At 37.1% G+C, this 14,534-nt stretch overlaps 2 protein-coding genes across 2 annotated transcripts in view; both read right to left on the bottom strand.

Annotated features, from left to right (window-relative positions):
* Positions 1-7,986: 7,986 nt before the first annotated feature.
* LOC140229402 (uncharacterized) lies at positions 7,987-12,013 on the bottom strand. Its single transcript, XM_072309655.1, has 5 exons — positions 11,806-12,013; positions 10,098-10,175; positions 9,655-9,732; positions 9,013-9,042; positions 7,987-8,066 (listed from the first exon to the last, which is right to left on the bottom strand). The coding sequence occupies exons 1-5, from the start codon at positions 12,011-12,013 to the stop codon at positions 7,987-7,989; spliced, it is 474 nt and encodes a 157-aa protein (XP_072165756.1).
* A 2,369-nt stretch (positions 12,014-14,382) lies between these two features.
* Positions 14,383-14,534, bottom strand: part of LOC140230152 (limulus clotting factor C-like) — a 34,201-nt gene continuing 34,049 nt past the window's right edge. The window contains exon 7 of the mRNA XM_072310342.1: positions 14,383-14,399. Within this exon, the coding sequence (XP_072166443.1) occupies positions 14,383-14,399 (17 nt within the window). The remainder of the gene's footprint in view (positions 14,400-14,534) is intronic.

Genomic DNA, 14,534 nt, shown 5'->3' with positions numbered 1-14,534 from the left:
ATGACAGTGTTGAAGTTCTCGGCGGATCGATGTTTGTGGAGAGATATCCATGTGGAATTTCCTGAAGAAAAAATATTTTTCTATGAAGCATATAAATGTCATGCGAAACTTTAACCCGTTGAGGATGAGTTGATTTTGTTACAACACGCATTTCGCATAGACATTGGGGCCATTCTCCGATAAAGCGTGCAAAACTGCGATTTTCGTGTCGCCAGCATGTTTATACAGCTTAAATCGATATTTTGTCCCTCAGAAATCAATTTTTTTGCTTAAATTCATCTGAGAGGTCGGACCTGTAAAATAAATACCAATAAAGCTATTGGGACGTCCGAGATAATATTAGAAATACGATTCGAAGTTTGATGTAACCCTAAAAACCCCATGTCGCCAGGACAGGAAGTGTTCATATAAGAAGTTGTTACTTGTTAACATATCATTCAGATCAAATCTTTTGTACCTCATTACATTGCCCCTCGAGTGCCTGAATGAAAAACAATATTACATAACAATATGATGTTTTGAGATTTTTCTAAGAGATGATTTATATCATGTCGCCAAATCGCAGTCAGATACGTTACCCTTTTTAAGATTCTTGAGAGAAGATCAAAGAAATGCCGCATGGCAGTGTAATTTCATGTGTTAAACAAAGTCAACCTAACGCATACATGGAACCATGATTTATTCGTTGAATCTCTTGTTACAAAATAAATATACCGATCCGAAGCCGCGGAAGCCTCATGTTACGATAAGCTGACATCAGATACGTTACTTAAACTTTGATTCATTTAGAAAAATGTTATGCTGTAAATAAAAACGAAGCTCAGATACTTTTGAATACTTTAGGCAATGATTAATCACGCAACAATTTTTTTTTTTGAGAAAATGAATATTTTAGTAGATAATAGTATGAGAACGGTAACGGCACGTCAGATACGTTACCATCAAAAATGTCAGATACGTTACCAACAAAATAAAAGGTTATCCGCGCCGCGCTTTTGCGCGCGGATTTAACCGGTTTACAACGGGCTCTCTTGTTATGACTTGCTAAAAGGATAGTTCTAAGAGGAATTAGGAGTTTATTTGAAGAAAATCGGTTTTGAAGTGGCCGATATGTCCAATATAAAGTGAAAGAATAAGTTTCAAACAAAATGTGGTTGCTCATCTCCTTTTATTTGGACATCTTTCTTGTACTTTATTTTGGACATCTCAGTCACTTCGGGGCTGTTTTCATGAAGTAAATACTTAATTCTTCATAGAGTTATATGCTGTAAAGTATTTCTTGTAAGTGGATTTCAATTATCTTGCAAAAGGTTAAAACCTATACTCATCTAAACCAGAAATGGACTATCCCTTATTGTGGCATTTACAAAAAGTGCCGTCAGACATGGTACAAATTCATTTTCTTTCTGCTTTGCTGTGTTTGTGTGTGTGCCTGTGTGCGTGTTATGTTCCACAATAACATAAAAAGACTTTAGAGGCTGAGTTTTGGTACCCACCTTTTTTTTTTTTCAACTTCACAGCAAACGCAAATACATGAACGGTCTACCTTTCATTATTACCTTTCATTATAATGTTGCATCTTATTTACATAAAATGGGGTTAGTATTATGGTTGAAGTCAAGATCACTCCCTTCGTTGCAGGTTTATGTTCTGAAAATATCAATAGGAATAGATGTCTAACAATTTCTAACGTTTTGCATCAGGTTTTTGAATCATGTTTGAGTGATCGGGGTTTGATGTAAATTGGTAGTTTATTATGTCAATAAACATAAATACTTTGTCAGATACGTTACCATCGCTTATTGGTTCTTCAGACTTAATTTATTACAGACAGGAACAAAGGAATTTCAATTCATATTTATCACTTGCTTATATCTTTTCCAATTTCATTCTTACCGTCTTCCGTGTATCATAATAACAAAATTTCGGAATTATATCAGAAAAGAAGCATTGTAGAATTGTGCCTGCTTGACTCGTATTTTACGTACATCTCAAAGTTTTATTGAAGAATGATCTAATCTTCTATCGATGACGAGAATTTTTTTTTTTACGTTTAGAAGTGCGGTGTTTTAACTAAAATAATCATATTGTGATGTTCTTACAAGTTAAAATGAATATATTGGCATGATTGGTGTTGGGTTTAAAATTGTATACTAACGGAACGTCTGATGCGTCAGATGCGTTACCACACACCGTTCTTCTTTCGATCCGAAATGTATTTAATCTGACAGAGATGTTACATGTACCTGGAATTTGCTATTTATGAGATGTATAATACTTGTTCATAAAGTTGCATACATAATCAATGAGATTATTGTTGTAATTCAAATGCAGGTAAAAAGTTAGATTAGGGAAACATATTTCAAGCCGAAATATGTACATGTTCTTGATTTTTATTTAGCCTTCATTTTATAGATTACGATCATTCTTATTACAGATTAGATCAAAGCTGACTCCAAAATGTTTCCACGATGCTTGTAGATGTTTAAGCTTGTAGTTTTACATTATCATTGCCATTTTAAAGCAAGAAATAAGCAGACAATCAACAGTTTTGTGATAATACCTCTGGTAACGTATCTGATAATTTGGTTTTAATAATAGTGATTATGCAAAAAAAAAGGACTCTACGTTTGGACATGTTTCTAGGAAAAGTATGGGCTCTCAAAAATCACCCATTGATTGTTTTGTATTCCTAAGGAATTGAAGCTTCTGAAATGATGAAAAATAAATGAAATCTCTGATGTTGATTTTTTGACATTTCTACAACGGTAATTGCACGCTTTATCGGAGAATGGCCCATTGGTCCAAGTATACCAGGCGTAACCAGGGAGTTGTCTTCAAAGGGTTGATGATTTTCCGATCAAGCTCTCTGCCTACCTTCTCTGCCTTCCTTCAGGCGCACCCTTTTGTTGTTTTCCTTACGCTCAGATGATAATAATGATAATCATCATCATAAACATAATCATGATTATGATAATACTAATAATAATAAGTAGAAGACTTACACATTTTCCTGAATTTATCATAATCATTCATCCCTAAACTGCATACAAATCAAAATACAATAATAAACGCAATAATATTATATCATAATACAAAATGCAGACTTTATTTCGCTTATGACAAATTAGCAGTTAAAATAGAGCATTATGATACAGGCAAAAAAAAAAAGAATCCTCTAAAGATGGGATGAAATGAATCCATCTTACACGTATGTCCTACTCTCCCTCTCCTTCCTTTCTCTCTCTCTCCCTCTCTCTCTCCCTCTCTGTCTATCCCTCTTTCTGGACTGTATAATGCAGCGATATTTGTATGAGATATTGATGAAATGAGAATAGATAAATATATGATTATAGTGGCAAACATCTCAGGCAACTTTTTTTTTTTTTTTTTAAGATAATTTAGCCTTTACCACTATTAGACCGAGCTTATGGGGCTTGTGCGTGCAGAGGGGTGAAAACGGCAAAGGAGCGGGTATAAGCTAGGTTTATATGCTGATATACAATCTCATACTCTGTTAATAAGGTTGAGTCGTTTAACCTCACGAGTCTCCATTACAATCCAATCGTAATGACGCCAAGAAAGCAATGTAGAAAATTATGCACACAAACAATATAGTGCAAAAACAGATATATCCATCTGGATCAGTTTGATATATTTCAGATTAAAGCTATTGAAATGCAAAGAAAATAAATAGTATGTGACGTTTTTAGTATCATCTCCTTACATATTTCTTGTAATGTTTAGGGAGTCGTATGGTTCATTGAATTTCATTTTACCTATTTGACGACTGCCTCATTACAAAAAGGAAAGAAATGAAATGACCTTTTTGATATAGGAGAGAGAGAGGAGAAGGAGAATAAATGTGAAACATGTTAAGTTTGATTTTATTCTCCCCCTCTCTCCCTCTCTCTCCCTCTCTCTGTCTCTCTCTCGCTTCTATATTATTACAATTCATCTTCTGCTTTACTTGTTTTTATAATTATTGGGTTCATACCTTGTCTGTTTTAATTCTAAAATATCAGATGAGAATAAAGTGATTAGTGAACGTAGAATTTTTAATGGAGAGATATTCTATAATTAATTTGATTATTAATGACATTAAATAGGGCTGGAGCATTCTATGAGCAGTTCGTTCTTATTACATCATCACGTAGAATGCACCACTGTGAGAAAATTCGTATTCAAGGGCCCATCGTTACATTTCGTATCAAGCATTAAGTGCGCAACATGGTTTGTCACTGTTTGTTGCTCTGTGCATATCGGTCACCTGCCTAAACATAAAAGATGTTACTTCTTAGGCTATATAAAATGACAAAGTTAATGCCAAGAAATCCTCAATATTGAGGCGAATTGGTGGAATGATAAATCATGTCTTGAATTCAAGTCAGAAAGTCGAACATGTTAACAACATCCACAAACGCTTTGTCCAAATTCCTACAGTCTGAGAAAGATTAAGATTTGACTATTCCGGTTTGTTATGGCGTTTTGATGCTATGTCTACGTTATTTCTTTTAATTTACAGAATATTCTTCTTTGAAAATGATAAAAAAATAAACAAAAACCTTCTTCGAGTTAACTTGGTGGCCGAGATTCGTAACGTTCCCGTAATAAGTTTTCAGGCAACAATAGGCAAAATAAAATTTGGCAAGATGGGAATGTGAAGGATAACAAAGAAAAATACCAACGTAACAAAAAAAAAAGGATATCGTTAGTGACGTTTGTTTGTTTTGTATGTTGGATTATTTCAAATTTATCACATTTTGTTTAAATGGATTAGGCCTAATAGAGCACACAATGAATCAGGAGTCAGGTCGCAATTAATCAATAATTTCCACGCTGTGGATTATGAAATCAAAGTAGAGTCAATCACTCGAAAGAGTTACGTATTTTCCGTTACTAACCATGCATGCCCTTATTCTCTTCTTACATGACATTGTCCACGCTGTGGTATAGATCATTCGCGACCATGGCTTCAGGTTCAGCGTGATAATCCGTGTTGACATAGTCATCTTCGATCGCATCCTCCACAGCACCTTCGAGCTCGTAAACGTGTTGCGCGTTTGCGTCGGCCTCTGGCCCAGACTGTTGCCGGCGTTTGGCAGGATTCGGCCCATCAGAGTGCGCAGGTTCGTCAAAACGAAGAGTCTGATAAACAGACGGGTTATCAACAGGCTCGTTGTCGCATGTTTGGTAGGCGGAAGGGTCGCTCGAAGAATACTTGCCGGGCTGGTTTAACCTTCCATTCTGGTCCAGTATTTGACCGGTAGAGTCATCCGGTAATGCATTGTATAAGTCATTGACCACCATTTCGTCTTCCATTTCTTGGTAGGCATCATCATCATCTCCATCATACATCTTACTGACCCCTCCAACCTCTCCCCTTCGTCCTTTACCCTGTGACATCGGGACACTTTGTATAACATCCGGGACATTGCCCCGGTGGTTAGTGCCATTTCGGGGTAGTGGCTCTTTCTTCTCAACGTCCTCTTCACCCGTGTCGGCGCCGTATTGGTAGTAAACATAGTCCGACAAATCAGTCTCCTTCTGCGGGACTGTGTGCAGAGCAGATCGGACTTCGGTCCCGGGTTTCCCAGCATGCAATCCGCCGTTCACACCTCCCTTTGTTGGCCCCCCTGAGGGCGCTATTGCCTGCCCTTCTGACGCGTAGTTATTCATCGAAGTTTCGTAGTGGTGCAATTCGCTTTGCTGAAAGTTATTCTTTTGTCTCTCAGATCGTATCCTCTTTCTGGTAACAACAAAGATGATTTTAGAGTTAAGGAAATGAAAGGTCATTTTAAGCAATTAAAAGTGTTAGAAAATACAATTTTAAGTCAAACGTATCGACGAGTTCGGGCATTTGGTTGTCCATTATCTTTCAGTTACTGCAGTAAACGCCAAGGCAGAAATGCTACGAGCTTGTACTGAAGTAAATGATAGGGTATAAACACAAACAAGCAGACGTGCTGCAGTTAGCGGAATAATAACCTACAATAAGCGCGAACAGGCAGATATTGCATTTTTAATACATTGCTTTTAGTCCCTTTCAACTTTATGTTAACAAAGTCGAACTGGCAAGCATGCTTATAATGATTGATTTCAATGATTGTTACAGTGCAATGGCCATTTGTTTTTCACAACATAGAGAAATATTCAAAACGCAATACTTAATAAAAAAAAATAAGGGTAATACAATTGAGAAATACAAACAAAAGTGGAAAGGGAACTGAAATTAAAACACAGGTTGTATTACTTAGGCCTGCGAAGTTAGGTGACAGAGTAGGCCTATATTTATGCCAATTGCTAAAGTGGTTTGTATTAAACATCGATGATCCGCTAATGACAAAGGAAGTTGAGACAGCTTGCAAACTGAAAAAAAAAAAAAAACTCTTCTCTGTGTTACAAAGCTCACATTTGAACACCGCTATCTTATCTGTCTTGACACACTGAGAGAGAGAGAGAGAGAGAGAGAGAGAGAGAGATGTGCCAAAAGTTTAAGGTCAATACTCGCCTGTTAACCCTATAAGGCCCAAGGGGGGAGGGGCACATTGTGCCCCCCTACCAGATTTTCATTCACCACTCCTTCGCCCTTAATCCAATTTTAACCAAATTTGGTGACTTTTCCTAAAATCTTATTCTAACATTTTGATGTATAATTTAGCTATATTTGATATTGCTGTTTGCCATGGCAACCATAAACTGACAACCATGTCAGTCAGATTTTGCGTATTTTTCTGTTCCAATTCCAATTAACAATATTATAATGTATGAAATGGCTGAAATTTGCTGAAGAAATAAAATGTGAAGTAATTATGGCCCTGAAATGTTTTTTTTTTATTATTTCCTTTGTTTTTCTGTGACAATGGCATAAAACAATAGATATAACAGAGATACTTGAAAATAACAGTATTTCCCATATATTTTGTGTCATTTTGATTCCTTCACCCAAGTTATACCTCTAATATCATTTGTTTATCACATTATCAATCTGCAAACTTAAAATTCCAATATTATAGGAATATGAAATATAACTATGCATGTACCTAGCCCAAACAATACATCACAGGTCTCATAATGTATTTCTTGATTTTGTTATGAATAGCGCCCCATGTGGTGACCTTGAGAAATTTCAACCTTAACAAATAAGGAGCTGTGACTTGCACATCATTTGTGGCAAATAAGAAAAATATTGGTCTATGATGAGACATAATCGACTGGGGATAAAGAAATTATACAGAAAAATCGTGTTTTTAGCATATTTCCTATGTATTTCTTTATATTTTAGTAAATAGCGCCCTCTATGGGTAACCTTGACTACTTTCAAGTATGCGATCATGTAGAGTATGAGTTGCTCTACCCATGTGCCAAATATGACGATGAAACATCAAACAATAACAAAGTTATATAGGGGAACAATGTGCCCCCCCCCCCCCTTGGGCCTGGGAAGGGTCAAAATAGCTTGGGCTTTATAGGGATAGGGTTAAAGAATATTTCAAGAGTAAAACCTCAATTTAGAATTAGTAATGATAGTAATAATAGCGGTAACAATGTTCATCATCGTTACATCATTGATAACGATCACAGTATGATATTAACAATATTGATATTATAATGTCAACAATGACTATAATGAGTACGTTTTGATCATACCCGATACCTATAATTTTGAGCCCTTATTTTTTGTATTTAACAGGAAATAATATTTGAGTGAGGGAAATTACTGAAGGCAATAACAACAAAATAATGGTTTAAAAGGGTATTAGATCATCACAGTTTACTGTTTGAACACATCTAAAATCCTAAGCATAAAATATGGCGTCTTACATTAGGGCCTATAAGGCACTGTCTCCTCTGAAAGAGCGCCATATCAATGGTAATGTGCGATACACAAACGAGATGTTTGTACATGACCTCGTGTTTCCCGCCTATAATCTACTCCCTTCTGCCTTCTTACTTTATTATGATAAATCCCCAAATTCTGTACATTTACCTCCTCATTAAAAGGATGATGACAAGTGCCATGGCGACAGCGATAACAAGTATAACAACCACACTCGACGCAATGGCTGGGAAGGAAATGATAAGAAAATAACACACGTTATTTTGGAAGACTCGGATGGGATAAGGTCGTCTTCACAGGCAGAGGATATTTCCAGACGTATTTCAATAGTCATTTCACAGTATTAAAACAAGTAATCTACACGACATTAATATGATAATTGTTGGTCAATATTGTTCAAAAAGGGATTGTACAGTATTGATGGAGATGAGGATTGGGCTTTTTTTTGGCGAGATACCAAGAAAACACTTATAAAACAGTACAGAGCTACCATTTTAAGAGGATTTCAAAGTTGATTTGATGAAAATCGGTTTGGGAATGGTTAGGACATCCAAAACAAAGTAAAATAAAGCGATCATAATAAAAGATGGTCTCACCGTTTTATTCCGACAGCTCTGTATTGCGTGTCTTGGCTATTTCAAAACAAATTTCCATCAAATAAACTTTGAATTCCTCTTGGAATTACATGCTCTTTCATATTTCACAAAGTGTTTCTCTGTATATCACCCAAAAATTAATGTTAGAAACCTGAAGTTAGGTCCCAACCAAAACTATACGATCCCTTTAAAGCATACAGTCTGTTTTGAAACTGGAGGAATATTCGTGCTCAGTCAGGAACTGTTTGTGTAGTTCATGTTGCGAGGTTATCTCTCTCTCTCTCTCTCCCCTTCTCTCTCTCTCTCTCCCTCTCTCTCTCTCTCTCTCTTTGATTGTATGTTCAAAGGAAAACAATGTAATTCCTACAAAAATCTTCGTGGTTCGAAAAGAGTTAAAAACAGGTCGCCAAGGTTTATTATTAGTGTTGTTAAGGAGACTCTGTAATTCGGGAAACATTGCGATTTATACTAATCATACAACAGATAATGCAGTAAATACGAACTTGAATCAACTTCAACTTTTGTTTATCCATAACGTAAATCTCTTGATGACGTGATTAGATGCAGGTTTCTTACCGGCAACTCTGGGCTCAGTGGGTCCAGGTTCTATGAATAAAAAGGACAGGGAAAATTAAGACAAGGCGTGATTATTAAGCAGTGCATTGGGTATAATACAAACGAGTATATCATAGCCTACAGACAAGCATAGTTCTGCACACAGACACAATGTATACATCTAAAACATATTATTATTACATACACACACACAAAGGACACAACACACAGTACCCTTCTCCCCATCTCCCTCTCCTCCTCTCTCTTCTCTCTCTCTCTCTCTCTCTTTCTTTCTTTCTTTTGTATGTATGTGTGTCTTTTTCTGGATTAGATACATCAAACGCACCATGAACTAACGTTTCCAATAATCATTCATCTTATTTACTGCATATACAAGCAAGTAGCTCAGGATGATCTCTTTGATGTGATAGCAAATATTCAGGTTACTGAAAAATCTGTAGCGAATAAAGAAAATAAATGAGTCTATACTTCTGAATCACTATGGTTGAAAAGTGCAAGCAGTTATGTACCGAATACGTCGTTGCTATCAGTGCGGAACTGCTGATACAGAAGCGAGTATTATTATGTGTAATAATAATTATGGACGGGAGTGGTGGACAGAATGTCGGCGTGCATTTTTATTTTGTTTTCGTCCATTTATACCTGACTCGGTTGTAATAATGCCTCCTGTTGGTTCATCAGGTGACACAGATAATTTCAGGGTAACAGACGGTTCAATTTCTGCAGGGTACGTGTTTGGAAAGACGATAAAAGCATACTTGTGGAACGAGTGACATTACTGTCTTGCTGATATTGATGTATGGAAGGCAGAGTGGCGATATGTTATTTCATTAGCCCGTGCTTTCTTCAGTTTGGACATTGACAGAGATGTCTTCAAACCTTCCAAGCCAAGATGTTGTCGATATCATCATTTTTTCAATAACTGATAAATACTACATATAAGTATTATGATATACAGGTACATGTACATTGGAGTCCATCGTTACTTTCAAATACTAGCACAACAGAGGATGTAATTCAGAGTAAACTAAACGTTACGGAAAGAATTTAATGATAGATTATGCTTTAATTTTGTACGTTTGTACCTGAGTTGGTAGTGATTACGCCTCCTGTAGGTTCATCTGGTGACAAGGTTGATGCCACGGTGATAAGCGGTTCCATATCTGCAGAGTAAGTATAATACAGTAGTTGGTATGATAGCACTGACAATTTGTGGACGGTGGAAAGACGTCCATGGAGTTAAATAATGTTTAATCTTATGGCGCTTTACGTTCCTATTGTTTTGTAGAAGGAAAAACCTTAGCCTTTCTAATTATGATATGGTCGGTGCTTTCTTCAGTGTAGAGTATATGTTTTCAAACCCTCCACATCAAGATTTCGTCGATAACATCATTCATTTTGTTAATCAGTAATAACATTACCGATATGATAAACAAACGACATCGGAATGCGCCTCCCCTCTAGACTGATCATAACTCGCGTGTTCCAACGAATGTTCAATTGATTGGCCCTCGACCAATCAGGTGCGTATGCACACTGCTCGTCAATTCGTATAGTACAGTCAACGTTCCTCTCGAAAGTAACTACCAGAGTTATCGACGCCCATCGATTGCATACCGTTCCACGAAATCCATACTCGACTAAGTATTCTAAATGGTGACCAGCAGTGACGAGTAGTGTTTACTAACAGTACAACTATAATAATAATAATAATGTAGACTCTAGTAAAGCGTCCACTTTTTTCAGAACTTTTCTTTTTTCAGAAACTTGAATGTTAGAGAAGGATAAGATATTATCATGAGCTCTTTACATTGATATTAATTCCTTGACTCCTTAACTGTTATACATTATTTTGTTAACCTGTACAAAACGGGCTGTAAAATGATGCACATCGACCGTAGTCTGATGTCACTGGAACGAAGCACTTTAACTCGTCAGGCGGAATCTATTCATAACCGAGGGACAAAAACAAAACAAAACAAACAAACAAACAAACAAACAAAAAACCCGAACCGATTTCACAGGTATGTCCTTGAAAACCAGGTGCACAGAGACAATCAAATGCTCCGCTTTCCTTGTCTTTGCAGGTCCCTCCATTAAGACAGGGTTCTCTGTAGCATCCCGGAATCGCTGTTGGAACATGACGTTTGGAATCCACTCAATTAATTAAACTCTTGGAAAAGGAACTGTCATGTGGTTTGCCGGTCGGTACTGCAGGGCCTTATACCATTGTTATGAGTTTTTATAACAAATTGTATTATGTTTTATTCCTATGTATATTTAACATATCAATGAAAATCTAACTTCCAAGGACTCTGTCACTTTAAGATGATTATGGTTTGATTGATTTCTTTTATCAGGATATACCTCTTCGTATATCAAAACACACCACCCCTCGTTGATACGGCTGTTTTTCTCCCATTAGTATTTTTTTTTTTTTTATGTTTGCAGCCAGCACGTTAATAATATTAGTCGGTTCGAAATTCCATTTTGATCATGAGAAGATAAGGGACATTTCTACTAACTGCTCTGATTCAATAAGATATCCAAGCATCATTGATGAATAATCATTCAACTTTTCTTTCAAAATGGATTTCGCTGTTACTTTTCTATTTTGTATCTATGTGTACTTATAATAATACAATATAATAGAGTTTTACAATTATTGTGTTTAGATCTGCTTGGTCTGTATTGACGGCAGCTTTTAACAGAGTGCGTTACCTAAGCATTCGTATGAGAGGTCTCTTATTGTTGAAAGCATGTCTGAATATTCTGCAAGGTATCATCACTCACCTTCACAGGTAAACTCGAGGCTAGACCACGCGGCATTTTGCAAGCACACGCTTGTGGGGGAATTAATAGGAAGAAAACCTTCTCTACAGGTGTATACAGCTACTCCTCTGTAGGTATTCGAGAGAATTGTGACGTTTGCTCCGTTGGGCACACTGGGAACGTCCTCAGGACAATGTACCGCTGTAAATGAGCAACCAAACGTTGACATGAATTTCAAAATTTGCTCTTCTCAAATGGGGCATAAATAGTCCTGTTATGGTAACAGTTACAAAAACATAGATATCAAGCGGTCATTAACATCAAATTCTCTGACCACAATCGATGTCCTGCTAACAGAAACATTAAACCCCGTCCATTCCAGAATAGTGTATCGTTACACTATAGTATACTCGTTATTTTTTGGAAAAAAATCTACGATGAATATATATACCGGGTGTCCAAAAAAAAAAAAAAAAGCGGAACGATGGATTTTCAGTACCTTGCGTTCCAAAAGTGATATATTTTTTGACATCATTAGAAAGAACATCTTCCGCAAAAGACCATGATATCAAAATCATTAAATTTGGTTCATTACTTTTTATTCTACGCCACTTTCTGTAAATGCAGTCATGTTCAATTTTTTTGCGACTTATGAGATAATAATTTGGGTGCGACACGCGTTCCATACAGTGAATTGTGTAAGCCCGTTGATCCATGTCAACAAAAGATAACGTGTTCACATTGGGAGCGCACACACACACACACACATACAGACACACACGCGCGCACACACACACACACACATACACACTGTTTTTTTTTTTCCCTGGCCCGTGCCCAATGTGAAAGCTGTATCTTTTGTTGACATGGATCACCGAGCTTACACAATATCCACCTTATGGATCGCGTGTCGCACGCAAATTATTATCTCATCTTAAGTCGCAAAACCCGGCGAAATTTGAAAATGACTGTATTTTCAGAAATTGGCGTGGAATAAAAAGTACCGAACCAAATTTAATGATTTTGGTATCATTGTCTTTTGGGGAGGATGCTGTTTCTAATGATATAAAAAATATATCACTTTTAGAACGCAAGGTACTGAAAATCCACCGTTCCGCTTTTTGGGGGGACATCCGGTATATGTCTACATATAGTAGTATGGTTATTTGTCTTCCACCAGTTTAAACGCTCCAGTGACAGAAACGTAACGATTGCATAGTGTGCACAACGGATCCGGTGTTTGTTTGTTTGTTTATTTGTTTGTTTGTTTGTTTGTTTGTTTTTTTGTCAATCGTCCCTGAAAGCACACGGAGGGATAAATCTCATGAAGCAAAATTATTAAGATTTACCATAGATAAATTCATATTTTGTATGGCTACGGTAACAGCCCCCAAAATCAGCCTGCTCAGCGACCGGTCGGCGACAGCACAGAAGAGAACTAAGAAAATAGATCGAGCGGTCGCCGTCGAGCGATTTAGGGACTAAAAATGTTAAGATAGATGTGACAGAAGCAATGAAGGAAACCAGGGACTAGATGGAGAAGATAGTCTAGCGTAATTTGGAAGAAGCAGGGGGAGGGTTTAAGAGGCAAGGAAACCCAACCAACATTTCAGCATCTCAACATCTCGGCAACCAACATGAGGGACATGGAAGTCAGAGGCAACCACTTTGGGGCAAAAGAGATGAAAGATTAAAGTTAGTGTTGATATGTTGACGTAGTAAAATATGGTTTGGTTGCCTTTTTATTCATTAAAGGCCTATTGATCGAGGAAGAAATGAATGACAAGAGATAGGAATAGAAAGATACTGTGAAATATAGAAGCAAACAAGATATTTTGGAAAAAAACTAATCTATTCTAATCTTTGCTCCATCTTGGGTGTTCCTCGCTTTTGTTTTATTTCCTAATTTGTAGTTATATGTTTTATCACATAGCTGAGGTTTGTTAGTTGATAATTTAACTCTTAGATCTTTTGCCTCGAGTTTTATCTTAATTAATAAATTAATTAGCACATCACAAATCCCACAGGTACATTAATAAACACAGGTAGGTCGTGAGAAATTTCCGGCAGAGACCGGCGGGGGGCCGTCAGTATGCCTACGGGCCACCGGTGGATGACCTATCGATCACCCGTCGGTCGCAGAGTGATTTCGTAAAAATCGGCCGGTGGCCGGTGGCCGGTGGGAGATCGTCCAGTTGCCGATGGGGCATCGCTCGGTGACTGCTCGGACTCTGCGCGTTGCAGATCCCCATATTTCGCCAAAATTTTACTGAAAATCGATCGGCGACCGACGGGAAATCGACAGGGCACTGCTCGGCCATCGCTACGGTTTTACACCCTGCTCAGCATTATTCTCTGAGCGGTGCCAGAATTTCAGCAGCGACCGAGCAGGCTACAAATCGGTCGGTCGCCGCTCTGACTTGTGACCGTCGCCTATGTAAACTTCCATTACGATGGTGTAGTAATACGTTAAAGAAATTATTGTGCTTATAGTATGTTTTGTTCTTTTATTTAATCGTATGTCACTCAATCAAGTAATACCACAATATCCAAATATTAATAAACGAACAACGAATCAAGAAGGAAGTTTCAAGAACTCTACGTGTCACTCCTGCCTGCTGAGCAAAAGAATGAAATCACATCATTGCTATGACATTTGAAAAGTTTAATGTTGAAATTCAAGTATACATTATCGTAAATGATAGCAGTTAAACTCGCTTTGATTAGTACAGTATATAATTACCGTTCCA

The sequence above is a fragment of the Diadema setosum genome, chromosome 6 (genome assembly GCF_964275005.1).
Source record: "Diadema setosum chromosome 6, eeDiaSeto1, whole genome shotgun sequence".
Classification (NCBI taxonomy): Eukaryota; Metazoa; Echinodermata; class Echinoidea; order Diadematoida; family Diadematidae; genus Diadema; species Diadema setosum.
The sequence above is the reverse complement of the archived record's forward strand: the minus strand, read 5'-3'. Positions and strand labels throughout refer to the sequence as shown.